The sequence below is a fragment of the Erythranthe guttata genome, chromosome 3 (genome assembly GCF_056151865.1).
Source record: "Erythranthe guttata isolate IM_541 chromosome 3, IM_541, whole genome shotgun sequence".
Lineage (NCBI taxonomy): Eukaryota > Viridiplantae > Streptophyta > Magnoliopsida > Lamiales > Phrymaceae > Erythranthe > Erythranthe guttata.
In genome coordinates, this window is record NC_142535.1 from 15740977 (window position 1) to 15760420 (window position 19444).

At 37.1% G+C, this 19444-nt stretch overlaps 3 protein-coding genes, 1 non-coding gene and 1 pseudogene across 12 annotated transcripts; 3 read left to right on the forward strand and 2 right to left on the reverse strand.

Annotated features, from left to right (window-relative positions):
* Positions 1–895: 895 nt before the first annotated feature.
* Positions 896–6206, reverse strand: LOC105956463 (Tetratricopeptide repeat (TPR)-like superfamily protein). 7 transcript variants are annotated; one of them, XM_088815663.1, is made up of 6 exons: positions 5553–6206; positions 5201–5406; positions 4415–4506; positions 3047–3987; positions 1808–2953; positions 896–1381 (listed from the first exon to the last, which is right to left on the reverse strand). In XM_088815663.1, the coding sequence occupies exons 4-5, from the start codon at positions 3968–3970 to the stop codon at positions 1910–1912; spliced, it is 1968 nt and encodes a 655-aa protein (XP_088671789.1). In that variant the 5' UTR covers positions 3971–3987; positions 4415–4506; positions 5201–5406; positions 5553–6206; the 3' UTR covers positions 896–1381; positions 1808–1909. The 7 variants fall into 7 exon arrangements, with proteins under 7 accessions (XP_088671789.1, XP_088671793.1, XP_088671788.1 ...); XM_088815667.1 differs by having other exon boundaries at positions 3047–3991; positions 5553–5604; XM_088815662.1 differs by lacking the exon at positions 5553–6206 and having other exon boundaries at positions 5201–5512.
* Positions 6207–7076: 870 nt separating this feature from the next.
* Positions 7077–7149, forward strand: TRNAE-CUC (transfer RNA glutamic acid (anticodon CUC)). The gene has a single exon. It is a non-coding gene; the product is annotated as a tRNA-Glu (tRNA).
* A 2782-nt stretch (positions 7150–9931) lies between these two features.
* LOC105956462 (Low temperature viability protein) lies at positions 9932–12539 on the reverse strand. The gene is made up of 6 exons (XM_012980313.2): positions 12292–12539; positions 11794–12218; positions 11213–11599; positions 10530–11105; positions 10291–10453; positions 9932–10191 (listed from the first exon to the last, which is right to left on the reverse strand). The coding sequence occupies exons 2-5, from the start codon at positions 12205–12207 to the stop codon at positions 10322–10324; spliced, it is 1509 nt and encodes a 502-aa protein (XP_012835767.2). The 5' UTR covers positions 12208–12218; positions 12292–12539; the 3' UTR covers positions 9932–10191; positions 10291–10321.
* Positions 12540–12751: 212 nt separating this feature from the next.
* On the forward strand, positions 12752–14543 carry LOC105956384 (homoserine kinase pseudogene; annotated as a pseudogene). Its single transcript, XR_016030365.1, has 3 exons — positions 12752–13381; positions 13511–13573; positions 14432–14543. The product of XR_016030365.1 is annotated as a homoserine kinase pseudogene (transcript).
* A 236-nt stretch (positions 14544–14779) lies between these two features.
* On the forward strand, positions 14780–19379 carry LOC105956460 (kinesin-like protein KIN-7E). Of its 2 annotated transcripts, none has more exons than XM_012980312.2 (14): positions 14780–15080; positions 15306–15395; positions 15487–15587; positions 15674–15787; positions 15869–15950; positions 16067–16134; positions 16215–16280; positions 16367–16491; positions 16580–16922; positions 17204–17308; positions 17396–17789; positions 17869–18299; positions 18392–18702; positions 18833–19379. In XM_012980312.2, exons 1-14 carry the CDS (start codon positions 14864–14866, stop codon positions 19137–19139), a joined length of 2754 nt encoding a protein of 917 aa, XP_012835766.1. In that variant the 5' UTR covers positions 14780–14863; the 3' UTR covers positions 19140–19379. The 2 variants fall into 2 exon arrangements, with proteins under 2 accessions (XP_012835766.1, XP_088671796.1); XM_088815670.1 differs by having other exon boundaries at positions 18395–18702.
* Positions 19380–19444: the final 65 nt, after the last annotated feature.

The following is a 19444-nucleotide window of genomic DNA, read 5'->3' on the forward strand; positions in this document are numbered from 1 at the left end:
TAAACGTTTGTAGTTGTTTATATTATGGGGTGACTTCATTCTTGCACCAAAAGGCGAAATCCCTCGCCCTCAGGGCCCCCATCCCTTGGCCCGACAAGGATTGATGGAGGAATGTAAATCATGGTAACTCAACGGCCCGTTAAAGTAGCGGACCCGGACCTGGTGCCCACAAGGAACCAACCCTCATTGGAGTTGAAATTCCCACACTGCGGCTGCCAGGATTCGATCCTAGGACCTTGCACCAACTTACCACCAACATTTCCTCAAGCATAAAATTTGATCATTCCTCCAAAAACTTCAGCTTTTATTAACATTGGATTCAACAAATGTATGATCTACTACTTTTCCAAAATAAAAAATTTCATATTTATTCCAAAAAACTGCACCTTTTCCAAACCTTGCATTCAAACAAAAAACAATACAAAAGGGGGCAACTAAATTTCAATTGAAGTCTGGACAAACCCAAAGGTTTTTTTCTTTTTTTTTTTTCCAAAAAATGGTTATTTTCCAACTAAGCATGAGGGTACTGTACTACTTTTTCCCAAATAAAAATTGGTTATCTTTTCCAAGAAATGCTACATTTTCCAAACCTTAAGCATGTATTGTGAATACCAAAAAAAAAAAAAGAGATTTTGTATCGTACAAATCAATTCTTGATAAGTTTTTCTTGACGTAGATTTTTTTTTTCTTTTGCATTGTAACAAAGAAGAGAGAGTAGAGAGAGTGGAGAGAGTGGAGAGAGAGAAGAAAAAAATGCAAGGCGTTCTACAGTCAAAAGGGCTCCTCTCACTACCATCAAACCCCAGAACCAGAGCTTCGTACCTACCTCCGCCATTACAGAGTTTAAGGTACAAGGTACAGATTCAACCATTTAATAAACCCCATACTAAAATTATTTAAGCAGTAAATTTATACTTTATTAGTATTCTATTTCTCATGTGTCTGTCGAAACATGAAATTAAGCAGATAATACATTATAATCGGTTTACTCGAACACCCTACTCGAACACCCGATGGCGTAAAATAGTCCGATAACCACAAATTACAACCACTTACAACCAACAGTAACACACAACAATTACAGTCAATAAATAAATGATTAATAACCATTCCATCCATGACTGATTATAACTCCATTTGAAAGTCCCAATTTTTATGTAAAAGAAAAATAATTTATTTTGCACAAACATACCCACAAAGAATTTGAAAGTTCATAGAACTAACCTGTTTGAGATGTACGCTTCCACCACCGACGACTTGCCGATGCTACAATCGTCCACCGCTGACTATAAGGCAAAGCTCCTTGAAGCGAAACTGACGGAGAGCTCCGAAAACGAGGCGCCTGCCGCTGCTACAATCGGCCACCGCCGCCTCCTTTAAACTGGTTCAACAAATTTATAATTCAGAACCCAAAATTAAGCATTATTATGGAAGAAAAAACAGAATCGATAGGGCAAGAAACCAATTTGCGTAGAGAGTTGATAGTCGGGTTGCAGGTTGCTAGGGCTTGTGAGATATGAGATTGGGGGAAAATGTATTATATATGTAGTACTTTTGTAATAACAAAAGAAAAATGAGGGCATAAACGTATAAACACATGTGGGGTAGGCCAGATCTTATATCCGTTGATTGGCGGATCGCGACCCGGGCTGAATCCGGGTTCAACATAAAGTGAACCAAAGATGAGAACCGGGTGGATTACAAGATCAATCCGGCCAAATCCAGCGAACCAAAAGGGGTCTAAAGGACTGATACATCCACACGCAAATGTGTGTGATTGTGTGCAAGTTTATGGTGAAATACTAACCTTCTATTCCTCTTCGACTCTGATTGTACATTTTTTTTCCTTCTTGTAAGTCACCTGGTCCCACATAAATCAAATAAGTTGGGAATCGGCATTGCATTTGCATCACCAGTAGTCTCCACAAGAACAAGCACCTTTGCTGAAATGGTGAAACCGCTTCGGATCTCTAATCACAATTTCCCGATCAATGATCTTCGAAATCAACTTAACTGTCGTATGACAGTCTTCACAAGTTCTAAGATTCTTAATTACTTGAATAGTCGCACCACGAGCCGAATTCATAATCCCGAAAACAACAGCCAACTTCTCGCTGTGAACTCGTAAAGTCATTTCCTTCTCCTCTTCATCAACATCGTGAAGAACCGAACCCACACTAGGCACATATCCAGCTTCTAGAAGCTTCCAAGATAGTTCTTTTAGGTAAGCATATATTTTTTCGTGCTGCGGATGTTGCCTATCTCCAACAAGAAACACATGAACCCTACCCTTTAGCTCAACAAGACTAAATCCAGGTGATTTAACAACACCGTGATTTTTCATAAACACCCGCATTTTTTTCACATCTTCCCATCTACCAGCATCAGCGTAAATATTCGATAGCAACGTGTAATAACCCGAATTATTTGGATCCAATTCTAACAATTTCCTAGCTGAAATCTCCCCAAGCTCCACATTTTTATGTATCCTACACGACGCCAAAAGAGAACACCAAATCACAAAATCGGGCCTCGCTCTCATATCCATGATCAGATTATAAGCCCGTTTAAGATACCCTGCTCGACCAAAGAGATCAACCATGCAGCCATAGTGTTCGACACTTGGTTTTATATTGAACCTGTGCTGCATAGCGCAGAACCAGTGCCACCCTTCGTCGACCATGCCAGCATGGCAACAGGCTGAGAGGACTGATATGAAACTAATACTGTTCGGTCTTACTCCAGCGTTAATCATGTCGGATAATACTTTGAGCGCTTCTCTTGCTTGACCGTGCATTCCATAGCCGGCAATCATGGCAGACCATGATTTTACGTTCTTAAAATTCATCCTATCGAATGCTCTCCTTGCTGTATTTACTCTGCCGCATTTGCAGTACATGTCGATTATTGATGTACCCACGAATACATTACTCTCCAAATACATCTTGATAACCTATAATAAAATAAGGAATCATCAATAATCATACGGCAAAGTAACTAATATTGTTCTTTACAAAAATTAATTGCGGAAAATGCATCGCAGTACCTGAACGTGTATTTCCTTGCCTACTCGAAGTGCTCCCGAATGTGCACAAGCTAACAACACCGCCGACAGTGTTATTGCATTATAGTCAGCCTCTGCATTGCTCACCATCGACTGGAAAATTCCGATGGCCTCGTCAGCCAAACCATGCTGTGCACAAACCGCAATGACGGAATTCCAAGATATTAAATCTTTATCATTCATTTCATCGAACACCTTCCTAGAAAACTCGACCATGCCACACTTGGCGTACGCATCGATCAAAGTATTGCCAACACCTAAAACCTCATCCAATCCTCTTTTAATCACAAACCCATGAACCCCTCTCGTGACATTCTTCTCGCAAACACGCGAACAAGCCGCCAAAATGGCAACCATAGCAACCCCATCGACGCACCCTTCATCATCACCCACGCCGACATCGCTTTCTTCAACTAACCGCTCTTTGAAAAGCAACAACGCCTCGCGGGCACAACCGTTCTGAACATACCCGTTAATCATCGAGGTCCAGGAGACCACGTTTCTGTGAGGTATTTCGTCGAACACGTTTCTTGCATCGTCCAATTCGCCGCATTTGGAGTACATATCTATAAGTGCAGACGAAGTGAAAAGGTCTGAAGCATAACCGAATACAAACGCTTGCTGGTGGGCTTGTTTTCCCGAGATGAGATCGCAGAGGGCGGAGCAGGACTTGATCGCGCAAGGGAAAGTTGAACGGTTGGGATTAATAGCGGATTTGCGCATGGAGGAGAAGGCCTTGAGGGATTCGACTGAGTCCCCACTCCGAGCCAACTCGGCGATGATGGAGTTCCAGGAGAAGACATTGGTCTTGTCGACGTATTTGTTGAACAACGTGGTGATGTTTGCATTGGTCGAACAATGGCGCCTATGTAATAAAACACGGGGATTCCATTTTGCAGCCTTCATTCATTAGCTTTTGAGCCCTGGCTTTTCGGTGTAAAATCAGATTTATATATATATATATATATATATATATATATATATATATATATATATATATACACACTAGGGGTGGAGCTCCGCGCAAGGCGCGGAGCTGGTGCCCGATCGATTAAACCATACAACAATAAAATCATTACATTGCTATAAAACAAAGAGAAAAATGGAAAAACAACAGCAAGCAACGGTGAAGATCTTATTCCTTTATAGTCCATAGAAACAAAATTTAGAGAAACTACAGATTCAGCATGAGCTTGAAGAACTGTAGTCTGCAGATAAAAAATTGTTATTTTGTACTGCTCTTCTTCAAATCTTACAAAATGCAACTACATATGCAAACTCTTTTCCAGCGTAATAGATAACACAAAAAAATTCTAAATATTATGTTTAGATGAATGTATTAAAGCTTACAGTTTCTAGCAACGATGATGTAAAAGCTCCCTCCACCTATTCTCATATTTGCCTGAACAGGGGCACCAAAGCCAATGGACGAATCATGAGGTCTGAAAAGAATTGAGGCAAAATATTTAAGTTCTCGTATAGGAAAATAATAAAATTCTGAGGATAGAAATTTACACCTCAAATAGTCAATGCGCCATAATCAGTTGCTACCATCATTGGCAATCATAGAAGTTGTTTCCGTATAAAATCAAGGAAATATTCCCCGAAACAAATTAGAATGAACCTTTCATTACAAAAAGTTTGCTCCATCGAAGCCCGAAGAAAGAAAAAATCAATGCTAATATAAAACACTACACATTCTCTTGAGAAAATCTCGAAATTCCTTTTCAGCACATAGAAGAAAACAATAAAAAAGATAATTTTTATTTTTTCCGAAAAATCAGCATCACGGAAATGAATCCCAAATCTCAAATCATAATTACTACTACCTTAAAATATGTTTTTCACGATCTTGTTTCAATCAAAATTATCTACAAAGCCCTCGAACAAGTTGTTATTTTCTTTAATTACGAGAGAATAACTTAATAATTAAGAGAGAAGTTAAGAAGGCTGACAACACAAGTAAAAAAGTCACTCACAGCTATCAAACAATCCTTACTCAGGAGAAGCAAATTCCGATATAAAAACAGCAAAATAATTTACCCCGTCAATATTGACCAAATAACATAGGGATCAAATTGAAAATATCAACCGAATTAAAATGCTAAATTAAATATAGTGGAAAAAATACAATACCACAAAGGACAGATTCTAATGTAGAGGAATTGCAAGGGGAAATTTTCAATTTGATTGGCCAACGCCGGAAAGCGCCACGCACAGACGACGGCCCAGGGTGAGGAACCACGGGCAGATTCTCACCTGAAGCGCCGAGCTCTTTTCGATAGGCTCCCCTGGTCGGCGGTCGCGGCTTCGTCGTAGTGAAAGGTGGGAGGAGTTGGGTGCTGGAGTTGGGTGCGTCGTTTCTAATATATTTATTTATAGCGCAAACTTATTAATATGCCTTTTCCGATAATTATTTACTGCACAAAATCAAATTTAGGGTAAAATTTATTTTGCACCCATGTACTATGCAAAATGTATCATTTACCCCCCTGAAGTATAGAAAACATCAAACACTCCCTGCCGTTAGTTTTTTTTCTAATTCCGTTGCTCAAACTCTTTGACCGACTATTGCAAAAAAATGTTGGATTTTTTTATTTTATATTAACGAAAATACCCCAAAAAATTTCTATATATAGGATGCTTCGTTTTGACAAATGTTCATCGGATTTTTCAACTTTTTCAGCCCTATTTTTTCACTTTATTCAATCATATTTTTAACATTTTCAGCCATTTTTCTTATAAAAAAAACTGAATAGTCGAATAAATAAGAACGAAGCTTTGCAGATTATGAATGTGTAAAACTCCACAAAAAGAAAAACTAAAAGCCCTGAAATCTAAAAGAAACCCTAAAATTGGAATAAAACCATATGAAAGAATTGCAAATTAAAAACAAAGCTTTTCATATTATAATGAAAAAATCCTGGAAAAAGAAAACCAAAAATAAAATCAAATTCTAAAATCGACAAAAACCCTAACAATCCACAAAAAATATGCCTAGAAAAAATTAGGAATTATATCAAACATAAAAACAGGGTAAGAGCAACTCCAACCCATTGTTATCAAATGGGTTTATCAAATACTCATTTGATAACCAGGATTATACTTTGATATCTCTGTACAACTAGTGAACTCCAACTACAAGTATCAAAAAACAATTATCAAACAAATTTATGATTATTTATATATTATTTATTTTTTAATCCATTTTAAATAATCATACAAACCAATTTTTCTGATAAACTATCCTCAAATCAATATTAATCAAGTTTTTACCTTTTGAAAACAGAAAAAATAATAATAATATATAGATATATATATATATATATATATATATATATATATATATATATATATATATATATATATATATATATATATATATATATATATATATATATATATATATATATATATATATATATATATATATTTTTCGTGGAACTTTGTTGAAGCTCTAGAGAAAGAAATAAATTGTGTTGACATTTTTTTGAGATTTTTTTCCAGTTGAAATTTGTTGAATAGATAAAGAATCTACTTTTGTTGAGGTTTTTCTTTTTTCACGTGCTCCTATTTTTTAAGATAATATTTGATAATTATTAATTTGGGATGTATTTTTACTTCCGGATGAATGAGTTATCAAAATAGAACTCTATTTTAATAATCCCATTGGAGGAGAGAGTTTTTAAAACTGGGGAGTTAAATAGAGGTTAATGGATTCGATAACCCATTTAATAACCCGGTTGGAGTTGCTCTAAAAGAGTCATTGCACACTCAAAATTTAACACCGTTAAAAATTTGACCATTGACCGTTAAAAATAGGGGGGTGTTTGATGTTTTCGATACATTAGGGGGGTAAATGATACCTTTCACATAGTACAGGGGTGCAAAATGAATTTTACACTAAAATTTATTATCGGCTATGTTTATTTCTAATTTTATTTTGTGGAGAGAAATTGTTTCAATATGTTACCTCACTATATATATAATTAGTTTCGAAGAATAACAACAATCCGTTGTAGTCTAGTTGGTCAGGATACTCGGCTCTCACCCGAGAGACCCGGGTTCAAGTCCCGGCAACGGAATTTAAACTTTTGAACTTTTAACCTTATTTTATGTAAAATATAAGACCCAATTACGGACTCTGGAGGCCCATTCAAATAAAGCCTTTTTATTTTTTGATAAAAAAAATTGAAATGTTAAATGTCATTTCAAATTTAATTATATTGTTTTGTCTTCGGATGTAATTTTAACCATTTTCTAGTAAGACTATATTAAAATTCAAAACATGGAAATTGTAGTCCTTCGAGATAGTTTTCTAACACAATTTGAATGACAGAGATCGGATGTCGGATGACAACGTTATGCATCAATGAATTACATTTCCAATTTTAGATATCTCAAAACATCGAAATTATCAGAAAATTAAAAAAAAAAAAAAAGAGCAAAAAAAATAATAAAAAAATTCAAGTCAACGAGAAAACATAGGCCATGACGAGTCGCAATATATTTTTAATTTTTTTAATTTTTTAATAGTTATTTAAACTAGGAGGGTGGATTTTTTATTAGAAATATATGCAGAGACAATCTAAAAAGATTAGTGGTTTACAAATTAAATAATAGTTAGTTAGAAATATATTTAGTTGATTTTTTAAAGTCTTCACAAACATAATTATTATATATATATATATATATATATATATATATATATATATATATATATATATATATATATATATATATATATATATATATATATATATATTCCCGAAGATATAGGTGATAAAGCGATGGATTGGAATGATATTCCCGAAGAACTTCTTCAATTGAAACTATCAAATCTATTTGTTAAAGATAGATACAGTTTTAGTCAAGTATGTAGATTTGGGATGCAGCTGTGGGAGCCTCACCATTTCGTAATTCTCCATGTTTACTGTTCAATAATCGAGAGAGCAATCCTGCCTGGAAATTCTTTCAGCACAACACTTTCTTCTTCAATGTGGATTCCCCCAAACTCGAAGACGCAGTAATACGCTTCTCCAATCACGGATGGTTGCTCATGACATCCCGTGATAACGGAACTCTCCTTTTCTACCATCCTTTTAACAATCATATAATCCAACTACCTACACCAAATTATGCCTTCAAAACAATATGTTTCTTCCACCCGCCAACTTCCCCAGAGTGTTTTGTCGTTGGAATTGCAACTGAAATGGTGTCTTCATATGATATGATGAGAATAGGAGTTCTTAAACATGGAGAAACTAAATTGGAAGAAAAGTATTAACCACAACAAATATCATGCATTTATGTTGTCCGCTGCCCCTCCAATTTTCAGTAATGGGCTACTATTGTTTTTGGATGTCAAAGGAAATGTGGGAGTCTTTAATATCAATAGACATTGCACTCCTCTTGATTGGGGTGTCTTCATGAAGTGTCTCAAGCAACGTCGGCGCCGTAGAAATATTAAAGAGCACTACTTGATCAAACCTGAGGGCGAGAGAGAAATTTTTGTTGTGTTCGCAATGCACGATGACAGCAAAAAGGTGAGTGTATTCAGGCTTTCGCGTTATTTTTCGTGAGAATTGGTGGAAGATATAGGGGATAGGGTGTTTTATGTGAGCAACACGTCGTCGTTCGGGTATAGAACTAACGTAAAAACCATGGCGAACAAGATTTTCTTCACCAAATTCCACGGAGATAAGGTTGTGTATTACTCTATGGATACACAAAAGTTTCATTCTTTCGAAGGCGCTTATTCAAGCAAAACTGTTCATGGTCTCGAAAGTGGCATGCAACTTTCAGAAGAATCATTGGCATGGTGTCCACCGGTGGATCAAGCTTCAACTTGACAATAGTTTAAGTAGGTTTTTTCATCTCTTTAATGTTATGTCTTTTCAGTACTACTTAATTTATAATAACAATTTAACGCCTACTTCAGTACTAAATTTTTTTCCTTGTTTTCTTTATTGTGATTTTTTAAATGACATAATAGATTGTAAATGTCATTCTTGCTTACTTCTCCATCTATCTATCACATATCACATGGAAGAACAAAAATATCAAAACCTTCTTCACTTTGGCCCTAATGTAAATAATTTAATAATGTGTCTATAGATGAATAAATAATGAGAGTTTAGTGAAACATTTATTGATGGAGTACAAATTTCGTATTATTAGACAGCTAACTCAAAGAACTACAAATTTCGTATTTTTAGTTTTACCAAATTTAGCATCGAAAATAGTCAAAATCACTTTTGAAGTCGAGACGATAAATCGTTTTTGTTCTCGTACAATAAAAAACACACACGCCGGAGCCATGATTATTGTCATTCATAAAGCATGGTGCAAAAATAAAAACTGGTACTTCATTGCATACAAATGAACAAACAAATTATGCCAAAAATAATCGCGAGTTATATTGTGCAAACAAGTCTTGAAATAAACATGGTCGAATTACCGGCAAGGTTAATGGTGGTGGTTGTGGTGGCGGTGGTGTTTTCGGTTGCAGAAGGGTCATCAAACGTCCAACCGCCTAACGATCTCAAATTTCCGGCAGAAGTGGTGGAGGAGCCGAAGCCGGTGATGGTGACTCAGCAGCCTGTGGCGTCGGCGGCAGGGGAGGAGGATGATTACCACATATGGAATCCGCCACCGTTCGTTAACCGTGGTTGGAGTGGAGCTCCCATTCCTCATGCAAAGCACCAGAAAGATGAAAGTTGCCGACTCAACTCAATAATTTCATTGGTTAATAATTAATATTATTATTTTTTTCTTTTTCAAACTGCATCTTCTTTGCTAGACTTTGTAGATACAAATGTTTCCATTATTGTTTTTTGCCATAATATATTATGAATCAAAATTTAATTTGTCATAAGAAAAAAGTTCTATAAACAAAACAAAAAGAAATCGTTGTAAGGAAATAAAGTGCTTCGGACAAAATTCGAAAGGTCAATACAATAACCATTAGTTTCGTAAGCAAGCAAGCAAAAAAAAAAACCGAATATAATCGGGGTATCGCACTATTATCCCCCGTAAACCTCTGCAGAAACCTCCACTGGGAACTGGAAAGCAACTTATACTATATATCTATGCTTGTAGAGTGTACCGATACTGGAACGTATTACCTGTCAACAATAACAGAAATAAAAAAATTTACGTCGTATATATGAATAAGGAAATTAGCACACGTAAAAAAAAAAAAAAAAAAAAAAAAGTTAACTTACTGGAGCACCACACAAGAGTGTAGGAACACATTCACATAAGATGAATAGACGATGGACCGGTGAAAGCTGCGACTTTTTGAGCTCGGTGGCCTTCGGACTTGTAAAGCCCCTTCATTTCTTTCTTCATTAGCCTTGCCTCACGTCTTTCTAATTTCACCGCAGACTGCAAAACGAACACTCCCAATTTCATATACCTTAACCAAATAAAATAAAAAATAAAAAATAAAAATAAATTATACCTTTCTTTCTTTCTTCTCTTCCTTCGTCTCTTCACCGCGTGGCTTAGGTTTTGGCACTTCGGTTGTCTTATCACTCACATCTTTTACCTTGCTTTCGCTGTGTTTTCTGCTCTGAGGCAAAAAGTCTACAGGAATCCTTTCTTTACCTCCGAGTGTTATCACTTGGCCAATGGGGCCCGCAGAAAAAATCGCATCCGTTAACTTCTTCTTCCTCCTTGATTCCGGAGCTCCAATTTTACCGGGGTGATTATCAAGTGTCGAATAAGTAGTCACAATAGTTTCGCAATCCCACTTTTCTGATTCGTCACTACTAACTTCAACCAACACATCTTCTAAATCATCATCTTCGTCTTCGTATTTTACACCGTATTCTTTGCACCGACGAATCACTTCAGCGGTTAATTCCGGTGGCTCATCATCTTCTTCTACATCCTTGTCCCTTTTGAGATGCAAGAGATTTGAAGGATTATGTTTCAACGCATGGCTGAGCTTTTCCGAGATGGATTCTTCCACATCCATGAACTCATTATATTCTTCTTCTTCTTCACTATCGGCACCATATTCATTAAGTTCAAGCTGCAATTCAATAATTGATTAATTTTCGACAATGTTCATCACGATTTACATCAACACAAAAAAAAATTAAAAAAAATTAAAACATTAAAAAAATTAAAAAATATTACCATGTCAAAGTATTCATCTAAAGGACGACGAGTTCTAGGCTTCTCACTATCGAAGCCCGAAACACGAGCCGCATTTTCTATTGAGGGCTTAACCATTTCTGTTGAGGGTTTAATTCTTGAATCTGAAACAGAGCTCAACTTCTCCTCGTTGATTTCTTCAGCAATCGGCCCTTCGGAAATATTAGCTATGGCAACAAAATCCTCTTCCAAATCTTCAATATCAGACCCGAACTTCGACGAATCACTGTCGTCCAATAACGCAGCTACTTCAGGATCAACTGCCTTCTTTAATCTTACACCAACAGTCTTTGATGCCACATTGTAGATAGGTTTTTCCTCATAAGCATCATTTATCTTAGAAACCTCAACCCTCGAAGCATCGTAAGCCTACCAATCGCACAAAATTCAATAAATAAAATAATCATAATTTATACATTTCATCTCCAATTCAAGAAACATAACAGTTAAGTTAATCCTTCAAAATTAGAAAATAACACAATCACAATTCGCAAAAAAGTTCGACACTCGCAACAATTGTAATGGGGATTTTAAAACAATAAATTAAAATTAATTAATTGTACCTTAACATCCGGCGGAAGCACCTCAAAGCTAGCCTTGGGATTATCATAGTAAGCTGTTCCAGCACCTTTTTCCTTAATTTCCCGCAAATGGGTCAAGTAATTGTACCCGTCGTCCGGAAACCCTAGATTCAGAATCTCCTCCCGTATGTGGTCTGGCAATTTATGTTTGCGTACGGCGTCGTTTGAATCCTCGTTCTCGTTGTCGCCGTCGCAATCTTCAGGGGCATCGGCGAAAATCGAGTCCTCTTCTGGGTCATCTTCCTCAAAGACAGAAGGTACGTTCTGATTGTTGTCGACCCGGATTAAAATTTGGTCACGGGACGGCCCGGATGAGTACTTCGGGTCGGACGTATCCCGGGCCATAATCTTGTATTTGGAGGCATTTTTCTTATCGATAAATTTCTTTTTCCCCATCCTTTTTTCGCCTGAAGAGACAACTGTATCAGAAATCTGTGATAACACGAACCTGACAGAAAAATTAAAGAGTTAAAGCTTTACCTTAGCTGAAGAAAACTGTCGCCGCCGTCAATTTTAAGCTTGAAAGAAACAACGATGGCGGAAGTGGGGTTTGAGAGTTCAGAGTTGAGAAACAGGGAGATAAACCCTAATAATAATACCATAGATCAAAACGTCGTCGTCGTTTATAAATAAATGGTAATATATTATAAAATTACTAGGGGTATAAAGGGTAGTTCATCCATACGTTGCTCTGGCAATAAGAGAAATGACCTGGCATAATTAAAAGTTAAAAGCACACTCTTTTTCACCGCCGCCGCCGTCGCCAATCTCGGGCCAGGGTTCGACTTCCTCGGCTGCGCCGTCGACGGCATCGGCGACCACGTCGAACTCCGCATCGACCCCAACGTCCGCCCCGGAGAAATCGCCATCTCCCACATCTCCGGCGCCGGCTCCAGGCTAAGCAAAAACCCCCCTGGGGAACTGCGCCGCCATCGCCGCCATGAAGATGCTCAGCATCCGATCCGTAGGCCTCTCACTCCCCCTCGGCTCCAGCGCTGCCGCAGCCGCCGTCGCCATCAACGAACTCCTCGGAAACCCCCTTCCGCCGTCCGATCTCGTCCTCGCCGGACTCGAATCGGAATCAAAAGTCTCCGGCTACCACGCCGACAATATCGCCCCATCAATTCTAGGAGACTTCGTCTTAATCCGCAGCTACGATCCTCTCGATGTAATGCAGCTCAAATTCCCGCCGGAAAACGACTTGTTCTTCATCCTAGTAAACCCCGAATTCGAAGCCCCCAAAAAAAAAAGACGAGGGCGGCGCTTCCACAGGAGATTACAATGTCCCAACCGCGTGTGGAACTGCAGCCAAGCAGGTGCATTAGTGGCATCAGTGTTACAAGGTGACCTCATAGGGTTCGGGAAAGTACTCTCGTCGGATAAGATCGTCGAGCCGAGGCGGGCCCCCCTAATTCCCGGAATCGAAGCGGCAATCAAAGCCGGTGCGTTTGGATGTGCGATAGAGTTGAAGCTAGGCTTGTCAGCAGTGTTCCGAGATGAATGATGCAATAATTAATTACGAAATTTGCGTTCCGGCGCATTTTGATCGAGATTCGAAGAAAGATTTTCGGTAATTACTACTAAAAGATCGAAAAAAAAAAATTCGGGAGTTTCGAGTGGAGTAGTGGTTTTTGCAGTCTTTCGGGTGGTTTTTCGTTGTAGTTGCGGAATATAATCGTGCCGGTTTTTTTGTTTGTAGAGGATAATTAGCTCCGCTCTAAAGATGATGCCATGCTATTTGAATTTGGAAACATTAATTCAGGTATATTCTTCTGTATGAGTACTTACTTTTGTTACAATTTTTATAGTCAAATTCAATTTTTTTCTGGAAATGAAAAACTAATTGCAGTTTAATTCCACACAAAATATCAGCATTCGAAATTTCGAAAATTGGAACGAAAATACTTAATTCCAAGATTATTTTTATGAATTGGTGAAGTTCAAAATTTCCAGATTTTTAATCACCACCTATAGTAAAAAAATATATAATAATATTGAGTTAAAATTATTATTTTCTTGGAACACAATCGGAATAATAGGATTTTTTTTATTTATTTAATAAAATTATTTAATGTTCTTAGGGAAATAATTAATTAATAAATAAATTCAAATTACCTCCCACAAGATCACTAATCTTGGCGGTTGATTTCAAAGCTTCGCGCAAAAAAATTTAATAATAATAAAAAATAAAAAAAATAATAAAAAAAAAGGTATTCTCCGAATAATTCGATGGACTCTTGGAATTAACGATGTTACCTTGATTAACGCTTTTACGCAGTCTCTCTCTCTCTCTCTCTCTTAACCATAAACATATATTTCTCTCTCTCTGTTTCTTTTTTTTCTTCTCTTTTTCTGTCTGTGTGTTTCTCTCTCTTCTCCAACCTTTTTCACCATGGGTTATTTCAGCTCGTACATACTTTTCTTAATTTCTTAACATACTTTTTTTTCTTTTGTTGTTTTTTTTCCTGGAAAATTAAACATCATATTCCACGTTTTTAAAGACAACGTAATTTAAGGTTAGACGAATCTATGGCATTTTATGCCAATTTGCATGCATGTTATATACGCGCAGCAACGTTTTTTTTTTTCGTCACGTCGTGTTTTTATTGTTAATTGATAGATACGATCAAGTACCGACGAATATCGGAACAAAGATACCGCATTTGGAGCTGAAAGCGTAAAAGGGGGAGGGATCGCAGACGGAAAAAAAATACTATTAAAAAAAGCAAAACGTACGTCGAGGTTAATTGGAGCTTGAATTGTTTGATTCAAGGATAAATTTAACTTAGCAATAAAGTTTTTGCTTTTTTTAAAATTATGTAATAATTTTTTTTTTTTTGTTGCAGAGAAAATCGACAAGCCTTGAATTCGAACCACTAACATATAAAGTCCCTCTCTTTGTTAAAAAGAGAGGGATTTATATCAAGGCTTCTACTTGTTGGTTCTCATACATATAGATATATTTCTATATATATATATATATAGACAGAGACTGTTCGTTCTTTAAAACAAAAAAAAATAAAAAAAATAGGGTAGAGGATTAAAAAAGAAAATGGGGTCGATTAGTGGGGACAGTCTGTTGGAATGGGACGGTCAAGATTCGAGCATACAAGAGGAGAAAATATTCGTGGCCGTTAGATTGAGGCCGTTGAACGAGAGAGAAATTAGTAAAAACGATGTCTCGGATTGGGAATGCATCAATAGTACCACCGTTATTTTCAAGAACTCTCTTCAAGAACGCTCGTTGCTTCCAACTGCCTACACATTCGGTACGCCGTTTTTCGATAATTTATTTTATTCTTTAATATGTATTGATTTTTTTAATTTTTTTGGAAATATATATAGTAGGTTTTTGAGAAGTTGCCGGGGGGGGGGGGGCATGGCCCCCCTCATAACTCTATACTGGCTCCGCCACTGAACGTCAAAGATTGAGATAGTTTTATACAATTGGTTATGCATTGTGTTATTATTTTTCTTGTTTATTGAATCTGCAGATAGAGTATTCGGGCACGACTCTCCGACGAGGCAAGTTTACGAAGAAGCTGCTAAAAAAATCGCGCTCTCTGTATTAAGCGGAATGAATTGTGAGTCTTTTTAAATATTTTTTTCGATGCTCTATCGAAAATGATCATTAATACAAATATATATATAACCGTGTCCGAATTTACCCTCCAGCAACTATTTTCGCGTACGGCCAAACGAGCAGTGGGAAAACATTCACCATGTCCGGAATTACAGAGTGCACTGTAACAGATATTTACGACTACATTAAAAAGGTATTTCTAACAACATTAATTAATAATATTAAATAATAATCTGGTTCATTAATTTAAATTTGTTTTTTTTTTATAAAAACGTGTAGCATCGCGAACGAGATTTCGTGTTGAAATTTTCGGCGATGGAAATTTACAACGAAGCCGTAAAAGACCTCCTATGTTCAGATGGTACTCCACTTAGACTTCTTGATGATCCAGAGGTAAAATATTTAACTTTAAAAAATATATAAAAAAATTAAATAAAGGATACTTTTTAGTGATTCTCGTCTGCGTATTTACAGCGAGGGACCGTTGTCGATAAACTCACGGAGGTGACTTTAAGGGACGAAAATCATCTATACGAGCTCTTATCGATTTGTGAAGGTGTGAATATAAGCAAATAATAAGTAATGCTACTATTATTTTTCATGCAAAATAACAAATATATAATTACTCTTTATGTGTATTATTATTTTATTTTTTTATTTTTTGTTGCTCAGCTCAAAGGCAAATAGGAGAGACTACTCTTAATGAACTCAGCTCAAGATCTCATCAAATTCTTAAATTGGTAAAATTTATTAAATTTACCTTATTTTTTTTAATTAATTATGCACTATTAACTTCCGTTTTCGACGGATGTTAATGCAGACGGTCGAAAGTGAGGCTCGTGGGTACTTTGGTGCCGAGAATTCGAGCACTCTAACAGCTTCAGTGGTAAGAAAAAAAAACATTGTTGTAAGGAATTAAAAGTAGAAACCTTAAAAAGAAAATCCGATTTTTATTTTTTTTTTCCGACGCAGAATTTTGTGGATCTTGCTGGGAGCGAACGAGCTTCTCAAACACATTCAGCCGGGACAAGGCTGAAAGAAGGTTGCCACATTAACCGCAGTTTGCTTACGCTCGGGACGGTTATTCGCAAACTAAGGTAATATATATATTTTTTTTGTCCAAAAAAAATAAATTTGAAAAAAAAGTACGAAATTCGAAATTTTGAATTTTCCGATTGCGTGCAGCAAAGGAAGAAATGCGCATATTCCATATAGAGACTCGAAGCTGACACGAATACTACAAAACTCGTTGGGCGGAAATGCGAGGACAGCTATTATATGCACAATGAGCCCGGCCCACACTCACGTGGAGCAATCGAGGAATACGCTCCTGTTCGCCAGCTGTGCAAAACAAGTCAACACAAACGCACAAGTGAACGTGGTGATGTCGGAGAAGGCCTTGGTCAAGCAACTGCAGAGAGAGCTAGCGAAGATGGAAGGCGAGTTGAGGAATTTGAGCTCTCTCTCTTCTTCATCGGGCGTCAGTTCTTCTTCGGCACTTAGAGAGAAAGAACTTCTCATCGAAAAGGTGAACCGAAAAAATAACAACGAGAATTCAAATTCTCAAATTCTTGTCTCACTTATTTAGTTATTACATATTACTTCGCAACGGCTTAGGTAACCAAAAACTAACTAGAATCAAGAAGCATTTTCACTTCTAGTTAAGTTGCATGTATGTGATGTGGGGGCCGTGGCCCCCCTCGCCGCTTCTCAAAAATCTTTGTATTTTTGTAAAGTTTCTTTTATTTGTGTATATTGGCAATGTGTATATGTAATAAAATTTTGAATTCTTAATTTTTTTTTTTGCAGATGGACAAAGAGATAAGAGAATTGACACATCAACGTGATTTAGCGCAGTCCCGTGTTGAAGATATGCTCCGATCGGGTGGAGAATATCAAGCTTCGAAAACTTGGGTTTGTTGATTTATTTATTTAATTTTATTCTTTTTTGTCAAATAGATATTAGCATGAACTTAACTCCCATATTTTTTGCCTGATTAGGGTTATATGAATCACCATGAGAAAGGCTCGTGGACGGATGAATATTCAGCCTCGGAAGCTTCCGAGATAAACGACCCTTTTAGGTCAGACGTTGCTTCTAGAACATCCCATTTCTCCGAAAGATACGACAATGTTGTTTCGAGCAAGATCGAAGACCAGTTCAACGAGAATATCGAGGAGCAGTTCTTGTCCGATGACACGTCACCACGACTGTACATCGATAAGTACTTTGGTCCCGATCCATGTCAAGGATGGGAGAAGATCGCTCAAGAACCGAACAAGGTCAATATCGAAATCGATAATTGCAAGGAAGTTCAATGCATCGAAATCGATTTAAGCAAAGGAAATCAGATTTCGAATACGCCTTCACCACAAAAGGGAGATCATGTTTCAGGTTTGTAAATTGTAACACTTCTATTTTTTTCATTTTTTTCGCCCGACTTTGTATTAATTTTTTTATTCTTATTTGGTAGCGAAATCTTTTTCTTCGTCGGAGATTGACTTTTCTTCATCGGAGAACGAAGATTTCGATCACGCTGTGAAAGTAGTGAGGAGCCAAAGCTGTGAAGCAATAATGACCACAATAATGAAATCTCCGAGTTTCGAAGAGGCGAAAGAAAACGAAAACGACAACGCATTACAGAACGAAGCGAATCATGATCAAGAAAAGGTTTCCGATATCGAGACTGTGGTTACTAATAACAACGAGAATACACGCACAGAGGATTCACAAAGTTCTGTGACAAACGACACTTTTAATGAACAAGAAGAAGAGAAAAAGATCATGGTAATAAATAAAGAATGCGTGGACAAGAAGCAAGAAGAAGAAGAAGCGCAAGTCAACGAAGTGATTGAAATCGAGCCCAAGTCAGCAAAGAAAATCGAGAAAATCGACCCTTTACCGGTACGAAATCATTTCTCATCCACACATATAAATATACTTTAGCATCTATTGGATTAAAGTAAAGATTCTTTTTTTCGTATTCTTTTTGGTAGAAGGAAAAGGAGGAGGAAAAGAAACCGAACAAACCCGAAGAAACCGCAGATGATGGTAGCTCCGATAAAACAAAGGATATAAAGAAATCGTCTTCCGACTGGCAAATTGAATTCGAGAGGCAAAAGAAGGAAATAATCGAACTTTGGAATTCTTGCCACATTCCTTTAGTTCACCGAACCTACTTTTTCCTGCTATTCAAAGGCGATCCGTCGGATTCCGTTTACTTGGAGGTGGAGCTTCGACGCCTATCCTTCCTCAAGAACTCAATGCACGGTGTCACAGACGATAAATCCTGCAAACAGGCCTCGAGGTATTCTTTTATATATAATACTAGATCATTTTTTAGAAGCGATGGGGCGGTGGGGGGGTCACGGCCCCCCTGTGGGGCCCTATGATGGATCAGTTGCTGACGACTATTATTATCTCTCGTTGTTTAACAGCGCAAAGGCTCTGAAACGGGAGAGAGAAATGCTGAGCAGAAGATTGTTGAAGAAGTTATCTGCTAAGGAGAGACAAGCACTATTCGAAAAGTGGGGCATCGACGTAAAATCGAAGCAGAGGAGGCTCCAGCTCAGCCGTAAGCTGTGGACCGAGACAAACAACATGGAGCATGTTAGCGAGAGTGCAGCCATTGTGGCTAAGCTGGTGGGGTTCAAAGAGGCGGGCCGGGCCCCAAAAGAGATGTTCGGGCTGAGCTTTCTGCCGGCGAACGTGAGGGCGTCCAGCTGGAGAAACAGCTTGATGTAAAGAAAGGCTTTTATTATAAACTGGTATTCGAAAATACAGTTTTTAATTTTAGTGAACATTTAGCCGAAAAAAAAATATATTTAAAAAAAAAAAAAAAAAAAAAAAACAATTACCATTTTTTAATTTGTTTATGGGATGAGGAATTGGTTTAGAGTTTTTGTTAGTTCTTGAAAACCTTAAAACTTTCCTCGTGTGTATAATGCATGTGTGGTTGGTGAGATTCTAACTCCCTCTTTCTAATTCTTCTCCCATATATATATATATATATATATATATCTATATTTATATCTATATATAAAATTTAT